This window comes from Triturus cristatus, chromosome 3_1, assembly GCF_964204655.1.
Source record: "Triturus cristatus chromosome 3_1, aTriCri1.1, whole genome shotgun sequence".
NCBI lineage: Eukaryota > Metazoa > Chordata > Amphibia > Caudata > Salamandridae > Triturus > Triturus cristatus.
Genome location: NC_140583.1, coordinates 625,783,811 through 625,808,209, shown reverse-complemented (window position 1 = coordinate 625,808,209; position 24,399 = coordinate 625,783,811). Strand labels below are relative to the sequence as shown.

The 24,399-nt window shown below is 44.2% G+C and overlaps 1 protein-coding gene across 1 annotated transcript in view; it reads left to right on the top strand.

Annotated features, from left to right (window-relative positions):
• Nucleotides 1–24,399, top strand: part of IGDCC4 (immunoglobulin superfamily DCC subclass member 4) — a 575,762-nt gene that overhangs the window by 269,003 nt on the left and 282,360 nt on the right. The window contains exon 3 of the mRNA XM_085644585.1: nucleotides 9,831–9,972. Within this exon, the coding sequence (XP_085500711.1) occupies nucleotides 9,831–9,972 (142 nt within the window). The remainder of the gene's footprint in view (nucleotides 1–9,830; nucleotides 9,973–24,399) is intronic.

Below are 24,399 nucleotides of genomic sequence, written 5' to 3'. Positions count from 1 at the left end.
TACATTAGTGATCCCGATGGTGTCCCACTCATCAAATCCCTTGTGGAAACAGAGTGATCCCAATTTTTGCGAGGACCATAGTGGCGTAGCTTTCGTGATTGTGTCCGTCCAACCTAGGCGTTTATTGGCCTTATGCCAAATGACCACCGTGTGTGATATAGGCCCCAGGTAACGACCCCTTTGAGCTTTATTGTAGAGTGCCCCCATGTATCCCTCTCGACCTGTTTGGTATTTTTCCAAGTGGAAGGCTGGGTTCGCTGTTGATCCGTGGATCCATTGATTGACGGGTGTTAATTGGGAGGCCCAATAGTAGAGGCTTAAATCCAGAAGGGCTATTCCTCCATCATACCACCCTTTGGTGAGTTTCTGGCGGGCAATACGTGGGGCTTTCCCGTCCCATAACAAGGTACGGAGTTCTCCTTCTATGGTGGTGAAGTAAGTGTCCGCTATGGGAAACGGGCAATTTTGAAGGACATATATAAATCTGGGAAGTGCTAACATTTTAAATAAAGCTGCTCTGCCCAGGAGGGATAGGGGCAGCGACCTCCAGTGTCTCACATCGTCTTGTAGCAGCTTTAAGGGGCCTAGAAGATTGTGTTCATAAAACAACTTGGGGTCAAGTGTGATAAAGATGCCCAGGTATGTAAAGCCTTCCAAGGCCTGTTTAATTGTGTATCCGCGGAGTAGACATGGCGGGGGTCCGTGCAGTACATATAATACTGAACTGGACCAGTTAATAGTGTATCCCTCGTATTTGCCCTTTTTGAGATACTTGATAATCTTTTCGTTCTCAGTCTCTTCAAATGCATCAATGTATTCATCAAATGTCTCTATCCAAACAATCCATCTTTCGCCAATATTTTTTTTTTGTCAATATCAAAAGGTGGTAGTGGTTTCAGGAAAGCGGCACCATTGTAACCATTAATGGGAGTAGCTGTCATTGATGGTGGAGCTTTTTATTTTCAGTTTAAAATGCTTTATTGAGATAACTTGAAAGAATACAGAAATACTGACCAATACTTATGATCTTAACAATGATGAATGAAAGAGACAGTAGGCCAATACTATCTAATAAGTAAACAAAAAGCATTTTATAAGGTTTTATGGGTGAGAGGGGAGGGAACCGAAGAGGGAAAGAAAGAAAGAAAAGAAAAAGAAAAGAGGAGGAAGGAGAACAGAAGAAAAGAAGAGAGGGAAACAATATGAAGAGGGTAGGAAGCAAACATGGCAAAAAAATAGAAGAAGTAGATAAGAAGTCAAAAAGTGATTGTCAGTTGAGTAAAGGAGAGAATAAACAGTATAGGAGATATGATAAGGAGGACAGAGCAGAAACAATCATTCATGGGGGTTTGAAATTCTCAGAAGAGCAATGTGAAGTACGCCTCGACGCCATGCGATCAAGGTATGATGTGAGGGGCAACCAAAACAAGTCTCTATTAAGAGAGGGAGTGGAGGAGGCAGCAAAGCGCACATCAAGCCTATGATGATGACAAAGGGAGTTCCACCAGCATTTTATGGATAGATTAGTGAGAGATTTCCAGTTAAAGGCTATGTGTTGGAATGCCAGGGCAAGCATAAGGTCGAATAGACCAGAGCAGTCTGAGGGGATACCTAAGGAATCAGAAAGGCTGCCTAAGAAAAGAAGAGGAATAGAGTAGGGGAGAGATATGGAAAATAGTCGAGAAACATAAGACCAAACCTCACGCCACAGAGTAGCAACAGGGGGGCAAAGAAAGAGAAGGTGAAGAAGATCAGCATCAGAGGCACCACAGGTCCAACAATTAGAACCATGAGTAGGGGAGAAACGAGAAATCGAAACCGGGGAGAGATATAATCTGTGATAAAGAAAAAACAAAGACTGAGTCAGGGAAGCAGAGCGAGATATTTTCAATGATCTGGACCAGATTTTATCCCAAAGAATAGTCGACCAGTCACAACCTAGATCTAACTCCCAAGCGTTCTCCAGCTTAGATTTAGAACGATTCAGAGGAGGGGACGAGAAAGATTTATAAATAAGAGATGCCTTGGGCAGATTGAGCAAAATTTGAAGGAGAGGAGGCTGGGAGATAGGAGATGATGAAGGAGGGAGGGAATAGTAAACATCGAGAAGGAGAGTCATGAGAACAGTGAATTTGCGAAAGAAAGACTGAGGACAGTGAAATACAAGGCGAAAGTTAGGAAAGGAGCATGGGATAAGTCCGTCAAAGAGCTGCTTAACCCATACGAGACCCTTTGACCTCCAAGAAGACCAATAAATAGGCCTGTTATTTAAGAGGATAAGTGAGTTATACCAAATAGGGGATTCTAAAAAGGATTCACGAGTGATAGGAGTAGAACAGACTAGAGAATGCAGAAGGGAGGAGGTATGTTTGAATAAAGGAAGAGAAGTGAATGGGTTTTTGACAGAGAAATGTACGGCTTCAAGAGGAGAAAACGGAGAGAGTAGTGAACGCTCAATAGAAAGCCAAAGAGGATCAAAAGGAGAGGGTTGTGAGATAAGCCACCTAGAGGCCTGACGCAGAGAGAAAGCCTTATGATAGAGACGGAAATCTGGAAAGTTGACTCCACCGTTCGGTTTAGGTTTACGAAGGATGGCTAATGCAATCCTGGACCTCTTATTCCTCCACAGAAACTTAGAAAGGCAGGAATCAATGCGTTTAAAATGGACATCCGGAATGTGCACAGGGAGCATGGATAAAGTATATATGAGAATGGGAGATACCATCATCTTAATCGAGTCAAGTCGACCCCACCATGAAAGATAAAGAGGGTTCCAAGAGGATAATAATTTATCAATACGGGAGAGAACTATAGACATATTCAATTGAATGGACGTGGCGATGGAATTTGAGAACCATACTCCGAGATATTTAATTTTAGAGGAGTTCCATGCAAAACCAGTGGAAGAGAATTGATGTGGGAGGCAATATTTTGTAAGGGGAAGAATCTCAGTTTTATCAGAGTTGATCTTATACCCAGAGACTTGTGAGAAGGAGGTAAACTCAGATAGTAGAGCTGGAATAGATTGTTCAGGGGCAGAGATAAATAAAAGGATGTCATCAGCATATGCAGAGAGTTTCAGATGTGTCTTGCCATACAGAAAGCCAGAAATAGAGACATTATTTCGAATAGACGTCAAAAAAGGTTCAAGGGCAAGAACAAAAAGAAGTGGGGATAAGGGACAACCTTGACGGACACCACGTTGGAGAGGGAAATACGAAGAGAGATGGCCGTTGACAAGAACAGATGCCTTAGGGGCTGAGTAAAGCAAGGAGATAAGGGAAATAAATTTAGGACCAAAGCCATGCCAACGTAAAGCAGCGAACAAAAAGGACCAGTCCACCCTGTCGAAAGCTTTCTCAGCATCAACAGAGATGGCAGCAAGAGGAATGGAAAGAGACGTGACTTTATTTAAAACGTTAAGGAAGAGGCGAGAATTGTCTGAAGTGAGTCTACCCTTGACAAAACCACACTGTTCTTTCCCAATGAGATGGGGCATAAGAGGATCCAGACGTAAGGCAAGGAGTTTGGCGAATAATTTATAGTCTACGTTGACTAAAGATATCGGACGGTAATTTTTACATAGTTGAGGATCACGACCTTCCTTGGGAATAAGGCAGATCGTGGCCTCATGGAAAGAGCCAGCTGCAGAGCCGGAGAGAAAGAAGGATTGAAAAAGTGACAGAAGTTTAGGGAGCAAAATATCAGAGAAATGCCTGTAAAACTCAACAGAGAAGCCATCGGGGCCCGGCGCTTTGCCTTTGGTGAGAGTCCTTAAGGCACTATCCAGTTCAGTGATAGAAAGGTCGTGCTCAAGATCAGGGAAATTAAGATGGGAGGTGGAGGGGGTAGGGAGCTTTTCAAAGTAGGATTGGAGAAGAGAAGAGGAAGGAGGAGATTCGGGTGTGTAGAGGGACTGATAAAAAAGTTGGAATTGGTTAAGAATCTCTTGTTCCTTGTGAAGAAGTAGGTTATCCGAAGAGTATATGGAGTCTATAGAAGTACGCTCTTTGCGGGTTTTAAGATAGTTAGCTAAAAGCTTACCTGATTTATTGCGACCCCCATAGTAACGAGCACTGCTCCGAAGCAAAATTGAAGAGGCATTGTCAGTCGTGGTTTTGTTAAAATCCATTTTAGCACGTATAAGATCTGGCAAAACAGACTTGCTAGAGGAAGTATAGAATTTATGCTCTAAAGATTTAATATGAGCCAACACACTTTTCTGCTTTTTAAGAAAATGTTTCTTCTTTTTAGAAACAAAATCAATAACAAAGCCCCGTGCAGTCGCCTTAAAAGAATCCCAAATAACATGAGGGGCCAAAGAGGGGTCGGAATTAAGTAAGAAGAATTCATTAGTAAAGGAAAGAAAAGAGGAAGAGAAAAGAGGATCTGTGAGGAGGGAATTATTAAATCGCCAGCGGGAAGGTTTAGGAGATGCAGGGAGAAGATCGAAGGTAGTGACAATCGGTGCATGATCAGAAATAACTATGGGTTCGATAGAAGAGGATAAAAGATTCTGAGAAAGGGATTGAGAAAGAAAGATGTAATCAAGGCGGGAGAGGGAGGCATGAGGAGGCGAGAAGAAGGAGTAATCAAGGGTGTCAGGGTGTGAAAGTCTCCATGAATCAATGAGATGTGACTGTGAAATGGTGTCGAGAAATTGTTTGTGTGATTTGTGAGGATTAAAACGGACAGAAGATTTGCGGTCAAGAAATGGGTCAACAATCTGATTGCAGTCACCTCCTAAAACAAACATGGTATCTTTATGCTGAAAACATTTCGAGGTAATTACAGGCCAAAAATTACAATCAGGGTGAGTAGGGCCATAAACATTAAGAACAGTTAGGGATACAGAATTGATTAACAACTTAGCTAATACCCATCGACCATCAGTGTCAGTATCTTGAGAAACAACTTTACATTTTAACCTTTTATGGCATAAAATAGCAACACCATTCTTTTTATTAGAAGAGGGAGAGAATAAAACCGTGCCCACCCAGCTTCTTTTCAACTTAAGCGATTCCGCTTCAGTAAGATGAGTTTCTTGTAAAAGTACTACATCGGGGTTGTAAGAAGCTAGGTGGGAAAGGACTCTCTGTCTCTTAATCGGGTTAATAAAACCTTTTACATTCCATGAAATAACTTTGAAGGCAAAAACAGTAAATGTTGAACATGGAAAGAAAGCCACAATAACAGAAAATAAGAAAAAGATGCCAATAAATACATATGAAGAGGAGAAGGAAAAAGAAGAATGGAAGGTGCAGTTAAAAGGGGATGAGAAAAAAGATGTAATAACAGAGTAGGCAGAGAAAAGATAGGAATAAATAACAGAAGAAGCGAAGAGGAAGGGGAAGAAGAGGAAGGACAGGAGGAAGGAAGTACAAGAAGAGACAGTACATATCCAAAAAGGACGACTGAAAAAGACATACCTGAGAGGGAGAAAGGGGAGATAATGGGGTTATGGAAGGATTCGACAAGAATGACCACCCAAAGCCAGGAGAGCCAACTGCACCAGGACGGAAAGGAACAAAACGAACCACATGGGATGGAGAATAATAATAATACACCAGCCAATCTAGGGAAGGAAAAAGATAATGCAAACAATTAGACTAAAAAACGACAATATAAAAGCAGAGAATATACATAGGAAACGGAAACACAATCCAACAACTAATAAAAAACAATGACAAAGGCGACAAAGTGAAGCCCACACCAAAACATTAACCGAGAAAACCTGCAAGAGAAGAAAAGAGGTTAAGATAGTCAACCATTGGCAGCATTGGAGGTATCCATGCCAGCATTAGTCTGAGTATGAATGAAATTTTTAAGTTCGGCAGGATCATGAAAAGTCCACGTTTGATTCTGATGGGTCACCTTGAAGAGGCAGGGATGGAATAAACCATACCTAGCACCCAGAGAGCGTAGAGAAGGTCGAAGACTCAAAAATTCCTTTCTTCTCGCAGCAGTAACATTAGAGACATCTTGCGAGAGGAACACCCTCTGGCCCATCCAGGAGACTTGACGTTTGGATCGGGCTGCCGAAAGGACCAGAAGGAGATCAGTGAACTTCAGAAATAGGATGATGACTCCTCGTGGTTTAGCTGAGGTTGAGGAGCGAGGACCAAGTCTATGTGCTCTCTGGATACTAAGAGAAGTAGTGGAGGGGATGTCCAAAAGTTTCAAAAGAAAAGAAGAGAAAAATGCAACAGGGTCATCTCCCTCCAAAGATTCCGGCAGACCATAAATCCGTAGGTTATTCCTTCTGTTTCTATTTTCCAAGTCCTCAGTGTGCTGTTGAAGTGTGAGAACAGACTTTTCCAGCGAGGAAATACGTTGAGAGTTAGTGTGGATATCTGTAATCTGCTGCTCCACGGAGGATACTCGGGTGTCCATAGTCGCCCATCTTGCCTCAAACATTTGCATTTTTGTATTGGTCTCTTCCACAAACGGGCGTAAAGCGCGAATTTCCTCCAGCAGTAGCTCCATAGAGATAGGAGACGGTGGTTTATCGGGAGGAGGAGAATCTTGCTTCAAGCGCTTAGAAGAAGTAGTAGGAGGAGACGCTTTATTAGAGGCTGATGATGATGGGGAAGGGCGAGTGGGAGCCGCTGCCGCCATTGTATCTGTGAGTGAGGAATGATCTGCTGTTGAGGAAGAAGAGGAAGAGGGCGTAGGAGAAGACTTCGAGGGCACAAAGACGAACTTTGGATTGCGTAGCTTGCCCATAGAGCCCAAACGAGCAGAAAACAGAATGAGAAGGACCCTGGCGAGCGTCGTGTACCACAAATAACAAAGTTCAAAAAATGAGGCAACCGTGTTCAACTATGCGTGGTAAAGCTCAATAACGGTCCATAGAGATGTGTGGAAAACCAGCAGAGACGTTTACTAAGGGGCAGCAGCACACCAGGTATCAAAGGTAGTCCCAACTAACGATGAGTTGACTTTCAAAGAGTAGCAAAAATGACCTGCGGGCATCCAGGAGCCATGCAGAGTATATTTATTTGTTAAGGAAAATGGGAAGTCTAAAACTTCTTATTCATACTTGAGGTAGAGAGGCATAAGTCACCCATGAGGCAGGAGTAATGGCTGGTGAGGAGGAAAAGCTGCAGCATAACATGAGGGAGAGTAGGAAGCAGCTGTCAAAAAATAGAGGCAAAGGAAGGTGCAGATGATCAGAAGCAGCGGGCAGGTATAGGAGGAGCCATCATGCGCTATCAACTGTTCTCCTGTGAGGAGAGTTTACACAGATTTGGCCGCGCGCGAAAGACGCGCCAGCCTCAAAATGGCGGACGCGCTGAGGCACCTACAGTTCCAGACGAAAAACGGAGCATTACCGCATATAGGACGGGTCTGGCGGTCACATCTGAGGCACACCACGGTCCGTAGGCGGCAGCCGAAAGAAACCCACAGGAACGTGCTGAAAAACAGCAGAAACGGAAGAGAAGTCCGTCTCGGCGCAGCGGAGCTCCGGAGTCAGGCGGCCATCTTGTTCGGCGTCCAAGCCACGCCCCCCGATGGTGGAGCTTTTTAGATATTGTCAGCTGTCCACTAGGACCTGTGTCATCTGCACCATCTCAAAAGCCTTTCAATGGATCAGCCTCCCGATCTTCCTGGACAGTCTGTGGGACTGTGGCTACCTTCTTGGTCTCCATCAGAGCCCTTCACTTTCTGAAGTCCTCTTGCGTTGTTCTGAGCCGCCACCTGGCAGCTTTGGTGGTGTGCCACTTCATGTATTGGACAGCTCAGTAAGCACAACCTCCGTGCTTCTTCTTGGGTCTCCTCACCCGGTGCTAAGGTCAGAGAGATACGCTTATCGAGGCTCTGGTAAGTGCAGTGACTTTATGCTTTCATGTTAATTGTTCTGTCAGCCAGAGCTTTTATATATTTTATTTGCATTTGAATACTGCAGTCTTTAGCGCTTATTTTCTGTATCTGTATGTATCAACTTTTGGCAGTAACTCCATACAGCGTATAACTTTATCTTGCCTGGCAGAGTGGTACCTTTATATATGGCCTGACCAGCAGGTTCTCGGCCAACGACATGTAGATTCTCTGCAAAGCTTTTTTTTTATCTTCAACCGCTTCATAGTAGTTGTAGCTGCACTTTGACTGCACATGAACTAAGCGTCCATTCTGCACTTTGACTGTACATGTGGCACGCACAGCTGTTTGCTTGGACCACGGCAAACTCTCTGGGAGAGCACTGTCGATCTTTGTGTTACTTATCCCATCCTTGTCTCAAGTTGTAGCGTCCTTCTTAGCTTGGGTACCCGCCAATGACTACTACTCCCACAGAACTTAGTATTACACGTCTTTATTCATCTGCGTGTAACTGCGAACTCAACTTTCTAAACCAGCCTTCATTACTTTTCACTCTAACACTTCGGTCACAGCTCTACAGAGTCCATCAGGAGCTAAAAGGGTTCCTTCATTGCTAACTCACAAGACACTAGAGTGGCGATGTGAAATTCTCAGTGTTCCAGGGTTGGAGTATCCACAGCCAACTCCCCTTGCGGGGTTCAGCCCCCAACCTCATAACTTTTATAAAAGTGCTAGGAGGGGATGCCGGTACTCTGCATCAATCATGAGAACTGACCTGCTGCTCAGGTGCTCAGCAGCAACATAGGAGTTGGCTCAGGAGAGACATAGGAGGTGTCCTTGCATGAGGGCGTCGCTACTCAGGAGAAGGGTTGAGACAAAGTGGTCAGTGGAAGGGATCTTCAACATTGCACAAGAGTGAGGCCCCAAGGTCCCCAAAGTGCTGTCACAGCCTGACTTCAGCTCCATGACTCTGTGGTACCAGCCTTACCAGTTGCTCTCCTGAGATCTTTAGACCTTTCCCATACATACTACCATACAAGGCTTTCCCATTCAGCAGCTGATGCAGTAGGGTGATTATAAACACCTGATACTTTTTGTCTTTGCTTAAATCTGAGCATTTTATGTATAGTATTATGTTGTGTGAGTATGTGATGTGATTTAAGTAAAGTACTTACTATTTTTAAAGAATTAAGAACTGACTGTACAATCCGTGGTTTGTGGAGTCCAGAGTCGTAAACCCCACATCACCTCCCGGTGTAAGCATCAGACTTCTGCACTTCACTACCCTGAGGTTCAATTGCCAAAGCTGCGAACTTGTTGCTCAGATTTGCATTTAATACTAAGGTTCTGCCCCAAGACATCAGTGGTAAGCTAACCTGATTGACACAGTCATGGCCCAGTAACCCCCGTCTGTCCTGGAGTTCCTAAAAGGGTACCCACATGTCACAGGTATTCAACAGCATGATTAAAACAGTGATCCTTAGCAAGGGAGATTATAGCCTATCTATGAGTGCCTGATTCTAGAATGCATGTTTCCTGAGAGGTGGTGAGAGACAAACTGTGGGGAAATTAAACGCAAAGAATAAGAGGCAGTCCACAGGGAGTGGCCACGATCTTTGTTATAGAGGGAGGGAAGAGCATTATGTCTTGGTAAGTGCAAATATTTATGTATCTTTTTGTAGGAGAATTCCATCGGACGTCTACCATGAGAAAAGTTGGGATGGGACCCCTTTACGAGAGTGGTCTACAACTCTGAAGTCTCCTTTAAGTGTTCTGCTGCCTGAGTGCCTAACGTTGCTTGAGTGACAAGCTCGACATAGGTGATTTAAATGTGCATAACAGGGTGTTCCACAGATCGCCTGCAATACAATGTAGCATTCCCCAGATGATTTTTTATAAATCGTATTGCTTTAGACAGGTTCACCCACTGGGTGAACATTTGCTGCTGCTGCAGGTTTTCATTGGTGAAAATACTGACGAGTTGATTCTGTTTGCTTTTTTATGTCCAGGTTTGTCGCGCTTTCACCAGCACCCAGAGTCGCAGACGGTTTGGGAGCATGGCTTGGCTCACTTCGAGTGCAGCGTTGAAGGTCTGCCGGTGCCCGTTATCACTTGGGAGAAGGATCAGAAAAGCCTGTCCCAGGACACCAGGTGAGCTTTTCCTGCTTCTAAACACCAGGTGACCATGTCCTTACAACCAGCCCTGGGTGAACATGCCCTTTTTTCTAGGACTGTTTAAACACCCGACCCCCCCCCCCCCCAGGCTCTCTTTTCTTCCCATCACTCTGTGAGCAGGCTTTGAATCAGGGGATCGGTATTGTTAAGATGGAGTTAATTTGTTCTTCATGTTGTGCTCAGTTACAACCTTCTGCTGCCTCTCATCAGTCAAACTCTGGCACAACAAGGAGACAAATCAAAGCAAGATCTGCTCTTACGGAGAATTCCCATTATTGCAGGAATCTCTTCTTGCGAATGTTGTTCGCTCCTGCAGCACAACCTATTAAGTAAATACCAATTGGGAATAGGGATGAAATGCAATGCTGAGACTGCAACCTTGCTGATGCGGACAATGCTCTGCTGGTAGCAGGGACACGTCTGCTGGTTCTTTTGGACTCTTCGGGTGGTATTACCATGGAGTCTGCTACACACGCTGGGTGTTTGGTTGGAGATAGCACCCAGAACTCAGCATTCCTCAAGGGAAGAGCCCGATCTGTCCAGCTGTAATCCTCAAACTCCAGAGGGTGTTCTTATGCTTTTTTAGTACGTCAGGGGTTGCTGTTAAACCCCTCAATGTTCAGCCTTCCCGGCTGAGGACACTCATCGCAGGAGGCTCCGGAGTATCCCCCACATCAACATGACAAACAGCTGCACTAAAACTGAGATACTTCAAAAAAAGATTCCTTCTCCTAGACTGTGGAAAAGAGCTGCCAGACCATCTGTCACCTCTGGTTGTCTCTTCAGCCTTAGTCTCATGCTAAACCTCCGAGCTTCATGATACGTAGATCTAAGCATGGAAGTTCATGTAGGAAAGATCACCAAAGGAAACTTCAACGTCGCAGACTTAGAAAAAATTAGCTATCCATCCTGATTCGTCACATCCTAACCCGCGTTCTTCTCAATGGTGGAATGTTCTTCTTGGTGGACAAAGCCTTGGTACACCCACCAGAGCATGGAACATGGACTGTATTTCTCCTGTCCTCTTGGAGTGGCTTGTTTTGAATGAATTCTCTGCAGCGCTCTGAGTTGCTGTGACATGTTTGGTGTGCTCTAAGTATACATAGCAATGCTCACACCAGATGCAAAAGCTTCAAGGTATAAAATGTCATCTATGTACCCAGACTGGTTTGCAGACTTGGACAATGCAGGCTGGGAGCTAGGATTGACTAGCCCAATCCCTCCAGGAGCAAGCCGGAAGCAGTGCAGCACACACTTTACAGTTCCAGGCTCCTACATGTGTGCGAGTGGCATGAGGGACTGTGCTCAAGGGTTCCATTGTATATTGTAAAAATGTACTTATTAGGAGAAGGTTAATTTTGTGATGGATGAGAAGCTACTCGGCAGTGTTGAATCTATCTTTCGTGGTATACAGGAGGCTTCTAGTTATTCATAAAGACGCTAGCCAAATTTAAACCCAAATATAAGATAGAGCTCTTAGAGGAAAAACCAGTACTGACAGGGTTAGCGGGGTGAGCACACGCATGCAGTCTCTGAGGAGACCTAGAAAGCATGCTCCCTGCCTTCACAGTGCCCGAACCACTCACTAGCTGTCTGCTGGTCTTGTCTGTCGATGCCCCTGTCCCTCATCCTCTGACGGCTAGGACGAGAGTCCATGTTCTCAGAGTACATTTTCCTCAATTTTATAAATAGACATGCGTATCTGTGTCTCTGTGTGCTCTTCAGAGAAAAGTAAATGTTGGTCGCTCTTTCGATATTTCAGAATGTCATTAAATAATTAACTGTGTTTATTATCTAATTTCTCTAAATTAATGACCACTTAATGCACAAACGCGAGTACACAGCACAATATGATTTTTAAAATGTTTCCAGCGTGGAACACGTTAAACTTGAGCTACTGTCTGGAGTGCTCAGTTTACAGTTTGTTCCAAGAGGCAGGAAAACACGTGTTTATGTTGCAGATGTGTGCTATGTACTGAATCCTACATCACAGAGTTTGCCAGATGTGGACACATCTGAAAGGGCCGCAGGGGGCTGTGCCGTGTGAAGATGACTAGAGGAAATATGTTTTTATTGTAATCTTGCAAAACAGTCGCCCTGCTTAGATAGCCTTGATGTTCCTGTGATGTTATAGTATCCATGCACCGCTTCCATCTCCAGCACTGCTCACAGACATGTTGGTTTTGACCCTGTCATTCACTCATCCCTCCAGGAGATTTGGACATCTGGCTATCCACAGGTGATGCTGGCGGTAGGTTTTTAGATGCATGAAATGGCTGCCAATTCCTTACTAACCAAGCACAAAACATTATGATTCCAGCATCCTATGGTAGGAAAAAGCTTTTGAGAAGTCTGTGTTCCTGGGCATTGTGCTTTTAGGGAAAGTCCTTACAATTAATTAGAGGCCCAACTGAACCCAATGGCAAAAGACTTCAGAAATAAAACAAGCATTGGTAAATGCATTAGATTTCGCCTATGTGATTAATAATAGGCAGTTTTTGTTGTAAGTTGTAGCTTGATGAGCAGTTGTGCAATATAAGTTATTGAAACTATAAAACGGGAAGTACTGGCCCATTTAAAGCACTGGCTACGTCTAGACCTCTTCAAGTGATATATCTACTAAACTCTGAAGGTATCCTGCATTTTATATTTAAACCCTAAGAGTTACAGAAATTTGTACAGATGTTTTACTGTCCCTCCATTATTTACTGAAACACATCTATAAGGTTGCAAATACATTGCATTAATTAAAATTACATTTAAAGCGCGGACACAACGCTCCAGTAAGGCACGAAATAACAATAATGACATACTAAGTTGGACAACAACGAAAAGCAGGTCCAACAACAAAGAAGACCAATCACCATAAAGCTAGCTGTGCCAGGGAATCAATCCTATAAACGCGCACCTAAGCAAATGCAAATAAGTTGCATTAATTATGAAATAGGATGCAGTAGCAAAGCTCTAATTCTATTTGATGAATGAAACTTACTAAAGAGCATAAGTCCCAAAGAATTGAGGGTCCAACAATCAGAGGAACCATCCAGCGTTGTAAATGAGCAGCAGTATCAGAGAAATGGGGTCCAACAGTTAAGGGAACCACCCAACGTTGGCGATGAGGAAAAAGGCAAAAGAGCCTAAAGCCTGCAGACAGAGGGAACAAACCCTGGAGTATCCTGGTAGAGACATAGCAACATGTAAACACAACCCAGAGAGTTTCGAGTGCGCTTAAGAACACGGGAGCTAAACATGGGCCGTAGTATGCAGCACAGGGCAACACAACTTACTTAAAGCAAGCTCGAACTAAGCAAAGCAGTGCATCAATCACAAATGTCAAGATGAAGAAAATGGAATCCAACCAGTGTACGCTTGCAAACTCGATTTTTAAAGAGGTGACGGGCGTAATTGGAGCAGGCCAATCAGCCGATCCCCACATAACATGCTGAGAATTATGGGAGATGAAGCCCCATATCATTACAATGTCAACATACAGAAAAAATTGCACAAGCGTATGCGCTGTGCACGCATAATGAAATAAAAAAATTGAACTAAAGTGATTCAGTGAAGCCCATTTAGTCTACAAAGCAATAGAATGAAAACATTAAAAATGAAAGCAAACGTTCTCGGAGGAAGACAATTATCAAGGTAAGCAGTCCTCTCAAAGTGCACCAGAAATAGAGGAAAATGGAGTACCAAAGTGTGATATTGCTCACAAAGAACAACACAAACAGCGCTGTAAACAAGATCAATTCAAGTGATAATGAAAGAATTATGCAATGCAGCCAGTTTGAGCTTCAATGCAAAACATTGAAAAGAGGGCGATTGTAATCAGAGAATTGCTGCCCTGGTTTGCCGTGTCAAGGATGTTAAGAGAACACTTACTGGAGCACCCTGGTCCTCGCATGGTCGCTTTCTGCCACTGGGTCGTGTTTGACTGCACTTGGCCATTGAGGCCACTGAAGATTTGCAGAAACTAGCATGCTAACCTTAAAGAGGGCTGGGTGGATTAATCAGTGTGTTGTACATCTTTCTGTGTTCACATTAAAACTCCCTTTTTTCATAAAAGCTAGTATTTGACTGGACAATCATCTTATTACTTCTACTGTCCTATTGTGCTGAGCTATGAGCCTATGTATACCTGCCTCCCCATGAAGAGTTTTTGACTGCTCGACCCACGCTACCACTGAAAGTTAAGTGCTGAATGGGGTTGCACTTGGCCCAGTTACTCGGGACCCATAGTAGGTTGGGCCCCAGGACATCTGGAGTAGAATACTTCAGGCCCCACGGTTGGATTCAGTAGCCCCTGCTTGAACTGTGGCCCTCTGATAGGGGTTCTGACAATCTGCAACTTTAACCATAACTTACTTTTAACAGTGCTATCTATCTATCTGTCTTTCTGCCTGTCTGTCTGTGTTCTGGCAACTTCACAGTAATAAATGTAGCTGCTTCATCTATGTGGCCCTGTATATACTGTATAAAAAGCATAGGTTACTTCAGACACTTTCTTTCTTTCGCTATTGACCATTTCTTGCCATGAGGTATGGAACATTTCAGTGGTATTTGCACTGAGGATTTTCACCAGCTCCTCCCAATCCTCTGTTTATAATGAGAAACTGTGATAAATTTTGGGTTGGTCTAGAATGCTGAGGTTTCAGAGTGGATGGAAAAAGTGTAAATCCTGGGACATTGTTTATCACCCACTTTAATACAGGGACCTTGCAGAGCCTAGAATCTCCGTGACGTGCCGCTTCCCACCGATAAAACCATACCATACAAGCTGCTGCTGGTGGGTAATTTGTACCACACCAAGGAATCGAGATCTGCAGCAGCCAGTGGATGGAATCCTTCTCTACATATATCTCCCCTGATGGTTTCATTTTTTCTGTATGTCCTTTGATTTCAATGAAGACACGTCATACTGTGTTGCACAGTGCATTTACTGGCAGCCCTTGCTTCAGTGGGGTATTTTTATGCCTGTTGAACACATGGCAGCTAAAACGTTTTGTATTGATATTTTTGGCGATTTCCTCAAAGGCAATGTGTTTAGTGCAAGTTCTTCTCTGTTTTCGTTGCGGCTGCCCTGTTTCCTCTGTGAAGAATGCACGTTGGCTCATCATGTGCATGGAAAGCTTCCTTACTACAGCACTGCCATTTTCCAGGTCTCTAGGTAGAGTGGGCTCGTGCTGAAGATGTCAGTATTGACAAGTTCCTGTCAGTGACACTCCTTGGCTTCTATACTTCTCAAATGCTTTGATTGGGTGAAACTAGAGCTTCAATATGTAAGATATCCCTTATGTACTGGGGGAACCCTTCTTGGGAAAGATCCCTGGTTCATCAACGCAACCCTAAGTTTTATACTCCCTCATGCAATGTAGATGCTCACCAGAACCATACTAGACATCTGTAGGGGATGCACCATTGCTTGCACCACATTTTCCTGACTATTATTCTTAGTTCTTAGACTTTACTGCAACAATTTATACTGAGAAACCTCATCTCTGCTCGCAGCCAACAGTCGTGCAGTGGCTGCAGATCACGCCAGGGAACTTTTGTTGGCTTTATTTGGGTAGAATTGTTCTAATTGCTGCTTCGTCAGTCAGTCATGTGCCGGGATAGTAGGCTTTTCTCTTATTGGCCTATGTGGTGTGACTTGTACTGTGGTTTTAGTAGCTTTCGGGGATGCCGAGTCCAAGCAGTCAAACTTAGGACTGAAGAGACTTCAATGAGCCTATTACTTAAAGTGTAATCCTGTTTTAAATTTGACTGATACAGAAGCACCAGGTGATGTTTCCATTCTGTGCAATACAAATGCACAAGCAGAGTTGTGCCATTAGGACCTGTGGCCCAGGGAAAGGCATATCAGCCAGGGCTAATTCTTAATGACTCGCTACAACCCTGAGACCTTGCGCACTATTTCATTGAGAGAGTCTCAGTGTACAACAGAGTACCATTGTAGACTGCCTCAGGATAGACTCCATGACTAGCCAAGCGATGTCAGACACAAAGGCAGTGGACAGTATCTTAGTTGGCAAGAAAATGTTGTTAGTTTAGATGACACTATTCTCAAGAAATCCATTTTTCCTCAACATACAAAGCTAGCTTATATGTGTGCTTGGCATATATTACAGACCCAGTAATAATGACTGTACTGAGTCTTTTTAGGTCTCACCCAGGCAGCTCATGCGATGTCTCTTCGAGACATGCTATATCTACTGTATGTGCTAAAAACACGCCCATAATATTAAATTTGTTTCTTTTTCTGCTGTTCATAAATCCTCGCTTTTCAGTGATGCATTGGTTTTATTTGTCTCTCCCTCTGGTGTGTGGTTCCTTCCCATGGAGACTGGCCCTATTACATGCACTCATTCCCTCCTGACTATTTATGTACGTTGTCGCGGACTATTTTTTTTTGTTTGTCTGGGCTCGTCTTTTTGGAATGTTGTTTGCTGCCTCTGCGGCCTTGGGCACACACTGCATTCAGCCCCGCTTGGATCCCAGCAGCCACGCACCCTCATGCTCCTGCATACAAATGTATGCAGCACTTTGGGCTCTTGTCGCCTTGTTTTTCTTCTCAACACAAACCTCTGTTAAAGCGGGTAACAGGAGTGTGTGGAAAATGCATGTGTGCAGCAGAGGGGAAGAGAGTGTGTACCAGGCTCTGCTGCTGAAACACGAGACACTGTAGCATGAGGGTGCCGGGGGCTTACTGATGCTAGCTCTGGGGCATGGGGGTTGTGCGCGTGGCTGCAACCAGGACAACAAGCTGCAGCCAGGGGCTGTGCCTGCTGCTCTGTGCCTGGCGCATAGGGACTGGAGCTCGGCTACTGCTGCCTTCCACAGCTACGGGTAAGTGCAGGATACTCTGACCTCCACTGGACCCCGGCAGCCCCAGTGACCCACCCCCACTTATGCGTGCTTAGAGTGTGCACCCCTGCAGTGCTGTGTGCTGCCCCACTCTGCTGACACATCCAACACTTGCAGCCACTGTGTCTGCCCCATGAGACATTCAGCCCCTGTGTAGTGCCCTACACTTTTCAGAGAGGCAGCCACTACGTGCTGCCCCTTGAAATAGGCAGACACTGTGTACTGCTCTACACCTCTATTGGAGGCAACAACTTTGTGCTGCCCCACATTTGGGACAAGAAGCTGTGCCTGCATGCAGCCTGAGCCCTAGTTGCCCCTGTGTGCTGCTTCACATATCTAACCCCAACAGCCTCTGTTTCCTGCCCCACATGTCTAACACAGGCAGTCGGTGTGTTCAGTCCAATGCCTCTATCGCAGGCTACCCAACCCTCTGACAAGGCAGCACCCATATGTTGCCCCCATGGAATTGATCCCAGCATCCATGGTGTTTTCCCCCTCCCCCACCATCCCTGTTATCCATTTTGTACTGCCCCACACTCTGACATTGCCCTGGGAGCCCATATTTACACAGAACTCGAACAGACCTCAGAAACACCTGTGTTCTGTCCCTTGCTCTCGCTCTGCGTACGGATTCCAGACTTCGGTATCCCCTGCGTGCTGGCCTCTAATGTGAAGTTCCAGGCAGCTCGCGTGTGTACTGCTGTCCCCTGGCAGTCCATGGCAGAGAGCCTTCCTCTTCTCGCCCCCATTCGAGGCTAGCACCATGAGGGCTCATGGGTTGGGCGTGAAGATCAAAAACGTTACAATAAGAGTCCAATATGTTACGCAAACCAAGTGTTAAACACACCTCTAATGCACACCACCCTGTGCATTCACCTATGGAGCCCCTGCAAGTACTCTACCGTTATGTCGATCACTGGTCTAGCACAGTCTGCATACACTTAATTCACAGTGGACAGCACCCTTCTCGTACACACTGCTTCAATGACTCATGCCACGGACTCAGTTTAATTCACTTCTGTATGACAACTCACTGTACAGCAGCACCCGCTGAGTCCTTTCGCAGCCAGTGTGCTGCAACCTCACATTACTTATGAATAACCTACATCCACTGTGAATCTCCCTGTCTCACGCAGTTGCTATAATGAAGCCTCGAATCACCCCTGTATTACATTGTTGGTGGGCAGCACCCTCGAATCACAGTCACTGTATGCACACAGTGACTGAAAATACAGTCACTGCAGCACCCTCAGATTCACTGTGCACCATATAGTCACTGTGCAGCAAGCAACCCCAGATTATCCATGCACTGCACAGTCACCCACTATGCAGCAGCTTTAGATTACCCCTTCATTACATAGTCACTGTGCAGCAGTATCAGATTATCCCTGCAGCACACAGTCACTGTGCAGCAGCTTTACATTACTTCTGTATCACACTTTCACTGTGCAGCAGCCTCAGCTTATCCAAGCACCACACATTCACTGTGCAGCCACACTATTCCACGCCACACAATTCCACAACTAACAACTCCAATCCAACCCACATAATTCCACTCCACACCACATACATCCACTCCACTCCATAACACATGGGTAAAAGACATTGTCATGTACAACATCAATAGCTCTAACTCTAGCAAAAGCGAGACCTGTTGACTTTGCCAATGCTTGTTAGGATATTGGCATTCCCCTTTCGGCTACCTGTTGCGGGAGGGGCATGGCGGTGTGGATGGAACCTGTCCTTGCCAGTATGACCCAGCTGTCTTGGGGACAGTCTCTCAAGATACTACTCTGTATCTGCATGACAGGGAGTTGAGCTTGCCTCAAGTCTTGCGACCATTGTTCCGATAGACTAGGGAGCTGGAAACACGGTGAGGTTATAGATGTCGTGCTGGTTCCTTTTCATAGAGTATGCAGGAATCCTGTCCCGTTAAGTGCACGCTACTATTTCCTTGGATAGTCTTGCCGTCAAGGTTATTTCTACAATAGGAAGCATATGATGCGCTCTCAGTGCTCACTGTCAATTGTTCACCTTCGAGGCCCCCAGTGGACTTCTTCCAAGCAGTGGTCAAAGTGCATTAAAAAAAAAAGTATGGGAACTGTGATGCTGCGCACAAGGGGGCGGGGTGAGTGAATGTGGGGGTGTGGTCAAAGGTGTGGCTAAAAAAATTAAATATTCTGTAACTTTATTTGCTCGTTAAAAGTGTTTCCAAAGTATAGATTTTTTGTGGCAATTTCTTTTTTAATAACTGTCTTTTAAAAGCACACACTTCACAGCTTAGCTGGTAGCTCCCTTACAATACCTCTCAAAAAGAATAAATGTGTGTCATCAGGAAGCTTCAAGTGATTCTGTTAGATAAAGCACCCTTTACATTTGTAGATTAAGATTTACCAGTTGCACACATTTACATTTCCTTTAGGCAGCTGGCACCCTGGCAAGAAGCCTGCCTTACACTTCAGATGAAGCATTTCAGCTCCCAGGGCGGATGTCTTTTCACAAAATGTAGGAGAACTGTTTTACTAAAATAAAAAATGGGCACATCGTGCCCCTCAGATTCTCCCCCTCGCTCCCACACTTCAACCCCCCGCTTTCAACCACTGCATCCAGGACATTTTTAACCTTTTTGTGCACATCGGGGTGATGAGGAGAGAATGTTTCCTGGGTGGGGGGTTAATGAATTTTAGGATTTCCTTACTCAGTGGTACTCATGTGAGCTTTCTCTGAAGGATGAACCTCTGGCCCTGACCTGTTGGGATTCGAGCCTGTGACCTGTAGATTACTCAGAGTAATGAATCCCGACAAGCAAGAACATCACAGCGGCCCACGAAAGTAACGTGTGTGTATTGGCGTCATACATGAAGCTGCATTAGAAGTTAACCTGACCACATGTGTCTTCTGGCGGGGGGAGGGAGGAGTTTACTTTTAGCTGTGGGTTAGTATGAGGCTGCTCATCACTCAGCCATAGATTGTAATATAAACAATGTCTCAACTGGACGTTTAGTTCGAAAAAGACAATTTACAAATGGTGAGTTCAATCACATGTAAGGCAGGACACAAGATAGGGAGACCACAGAGCCGGGAAAAGTAAGGGAAAAACAAAGATTTTTATGTATTTCTGTAAGCAGTTGAAGAGCACTACAGTACATCCATTTATACAATGACCATAATATACACACAAAAGGTGGGCATTGGACGTGCTAGTGAGAAGTGAACGGCGCAGTGAACATACCTGTGACACAGGCCCGGAGACGGTACCTGTTTCATCTATCTCCCTTCTGCCTGCCCGTGCCACTTCTAGTCTCTACCGGAAGTGAGAGAAACATGTTATATAAAACAATGGCTCTGTACCCTTGCCTGCACTATTCTCAGTGAATCCATGTCCTGTGTGGACTTCACATAGGGCGGGCCTTAAAATATCTCCTCCCCAACTTGCAGTGGCCAGACAAATCAATTGACTTCTAGTACTGTGGCAGTAGATGTGTTTGCTGTCACAGGGCCTCTTTGAACTTTCATGAACTATGAACTATGCTGATATGGGACATCTGAGGTATCTGAGGACCAGTTGATGGCCTGATTCAGACCACTTAAGTTTCTGTATCTGGTTTAAATTTGTGCTGAGACGGAATCCAGTCACTTCATGATTGTAAGCGTCGAAATTCAATGCTGAAAGTTACCATTTGCACAAACTTCTGGTAATCTTTGTGCTTGTCTGATTTAGCTTGCTGATAACATAACTTATGTTTTACCACATGCATGACTGCCTCTCCCTTGTCAGCTTCTGAAAGGAGGGTAGGGCTGGGGAGCTGCCAGTCACATGTTTGCTTAGTGCCCCCGTGTCAGGGCTAAATCTGCAGCCAGTGCTGGCTTATAAGCAAACAACACTTCTGCTGAGATGAGGAAGCGCACACTTATTACTAATACATCAAAACTACAAGTCACAGAAGACAGAACCCTGGACTTGCTTTAGCTGTCAGACTTAGCAGCACTGCAGACTCCTGTCAGGATCACCTCTCGAAGGATAGCAGACTTGGACGTAATCTCTTACATGTGACCATTGCCAGGGAATGGCTGGCAGGATTGAGGAAGATGGTTATATCCCAGGTTGACCGGTAAAAGGCCAGCAGGGGTGGTTACTTGTTATTCCCATGGCTCATTTACTTTTGAAATATTTGCAGGCAACTAGCAATAATGCATTCAATAACATGCAAGTCAAATCTAAGTACTGCATTCAAATTCTTAATATTTACTGATTGGGTACCACCGATATGTAAAGGAAAATCCAGTCTGCAAATGACTAGGCTCTAGCCAGCACTAATTTCTCACACAATGCATATTTATATGTATATTCCTTTAAAAAATACAAATTGAAAGAGAGTTTAGGTTAAAAAACACGTTAAGAATGGCTTTGCATATAAAACTACAAAAAGATATGAAATTCACCAGTTGAGGTGCTGCCTTCACCTTGTGTCCCAACCCTGCTATATTAAGTCAACTCCACCCCTATTATTATTTGAGAATGGTTAAAATAAAATGTGTTCGAAAGACTCATTGATTGTATTTGAGTGTGTAAAGTATTATGTCATGGTGCCATTTAGTTCTTGCCGCGACTATGCATGCAGAACTGGTAAACGCTGGCTGTGTTGGAGCATGATGGTATATGTTTAGGCATATTTTAATAGATGTGTGGGTGTATGATGGTGGATGCGGTGAGGTTGTGATGCAGGGCGAATGCAACACCTTCATTGGTGTATTTTATGGCTGTTGCTAACATAGTAGTTAACCTTAAGTTCCATACAAGTATAGGTTTTTTAGGCTATTGTTACCTTTTTTATGAAAGAAGTTGAACATTTAAAAAAAATGTTGGAAATTAAATACATTTATATATTTTATGTAAGACCTGTTAAAGGTTAACTCACCTCCTGCAGGGATGTTAATATATCTGCAGGTTAGAGATAGTAAGTGAATATTTTTAAAGATTATGTTTCACAAATGTTATGTTGTGTTTTTTGCTCTTCGTGCTTACATCTTGTATATTAGTGTGCTACTTCACTTTGCATGTTGCGTGTAATCATACAATCGTATCGAGAAAAATACAAACTTCAGTGCAGAGAGAATGTAATGCTTTGTAATGAGAATGTCAATTTCCAGTTTAACGGCCCTTTCAGCTCTTCGGGTGTTTTGTGGGTTTATATCTTTGAAATCATTTCAGTGTTTAGTTGGAGCTGTGAAAATGGCTTACTGTCTTTCTACTGATATCTGGATTTGTGAAAGTATCCGAGTTTAACAGGCAGAGTATTATGTTTGAGCACATACTATAGAGGCCGATTTAGGCAAAAGTGGTGAAGAACAGGGCTCTTTAAGCCTGGCTGCGCAGGGTACGCCTGAAATCTTCTGAGTTCGCCTTCCAAATTACAGAGACACGGAACACTCTGTTTGGCATAGGAACTTCAATTTTTAGCTGCAGCTAGGTACAGTTGTCCTAGAAGTACATCAGTGGTAGGTTCTCAGGAGACTGCAACTTCAATCCGTGGCTCACAGTCTTTTGTAGCGCTTGAATCCCCTAAAGCAACAGCCCCCTCAATGTGCAATAAAAATACAAATCATCGTCAAGAAAACATTCTTTGTACAAGATACAGGATAATGGGTAATAGAAATTCCTTCCCTAAGGTCGTGTTCTCTACCCGACCCTATAGGTCAGGTGGCATAGGCATTCCTTGGTTAAATTAATTTACGACAGGACGTGTTTGCGTGTTGAAGATGGTGATTCGTAAAACAACTGGAGAGGCCGAGAACGGTCACCAAGGGTCAATAGATGGTTATCTCGGGGATTAGTTGCTTTGAGCCGGGTCTCAGAATGGACTTAGCTCAGGGAAACAGGAAAGGTCCTGTAATATGTGCAACAGTATAGAATGTGAAAGAAACGCTATGAAGGTTGAAGGGGCCTGAGTGAGGGCAACAGCGTAATGGTGTTACAAGCAAAGATGGGGCCGTATTTGAATTTCCTCAGACACTCCTTTTGCCATTACTCAGGCAAAGAAGCCAGAGGCTGTTGTTAATCTGAATCGACTTCAATAGCCATGAAATCTACAAGCTGTTGTTGCAGCATTATCTTTGTGTTCGCTGCTTTCTGTGATACCGGATTTGGAACACACAGGGTGGCGCAGAGTCCGCATATAGCTGGACCACATTGTAGGCAAAGGCAACATGAGAAGAGAATAGCCAAAGTCGCTCCGACAAAGGTAAGAATCTTCCATCCCCATGTAGTCAGTAGTCCCCCAAACCATCCCATCAGAGACCAATTCCCTTCATCCTGGTGAACGGACTCAGCGATCTTATGTAGCTTAGAGATGGCTTGGTATACTGTGGGGGCGTTGTCTGGAATAAAAATGCAACAGCTAGATCCGATCAATCTGCATACGCCCCCACGGTCAGCATGGATGATAACTAATACCATCCTGTCCTGAAGCGTGACAAGGTGGTCAGCAGCGAGTTCTGCAGTGATGTTACTCAAAGCTCCAGCTGTTTCATTGACAGTGGCTTCTACAACTCGAATTAGTTGTCTTATGTCTCTACTATTGGCTATTGAGCCCCAGAATGGAAGGAGTCCTTTCAAGACATCCCTGACTTCTTGTCCTGACGTATCCTGGTCAGACGTCACCCCTCTTTTCTGTAAATGATGCTTGGCATCTGCTATATATGTAGGGGGCAACAACCAAGAGATATAACAAGTGCCTCTCCAATTACCAGGTAGAGAAGTGTAAGCCTTATTTCCACACACGAAGTATGTATTATGTGAGGGAACCATGCGAGGCCAATCTGTCCCATTCAATGTCACAATATGTTGGCAATTGCTTGTACCTTTATATTCTAACCCTCCTTTCCTAATACAGAATGGTGCTTGTCCAGGTACCACTAGAAAAGTTTGTCCTTTTCGAGAGGTTCTATTAGAGGGCAGAAAATACAAATCCGTAGATTTGGTTTGGCGATCAGCATATTCTGACTTCTCACTATCCGTCCCATATATCCTTTTTCTGTCCCGCCAACATAAATGATATAGATGTACTCCCAAGCTCCTTACTTCTCGAGTATCCCCATCTCCAGAAAATACCCAACTGGCGCTCAATTCCCACCATGCACTACAAGAGCCATAAAATGAAAAAGGAAAGGTAATGTATGGCATTCCAGTATTCACCGAACTTGGCAGAAGACCACAAACCCAACAGTTTGTCGCATTAGTGGCCAATTGATGTTGGTGTAGTATGGAAACAAATGTGTTGTTGCGGAATTCACTCCTTCTTGACTCAACATGAGGTGGTAGAGTGACATGTGTATGCATTTCAACCGTAACTTTGGGAGTAGGCTGTGTAAAAATTACGTGTAGTCCCCATCCTATACAAGACAATATAATACATATCAAAATCAATATTATTAAAACCACTATAAAACGATTATGCAATAATTTACAATGCTTTGTGCTCATTGTTTGTATTTTGTCCATTCCCTTGTTAACAGTCATTTCCAGCTCTAAATATTGCC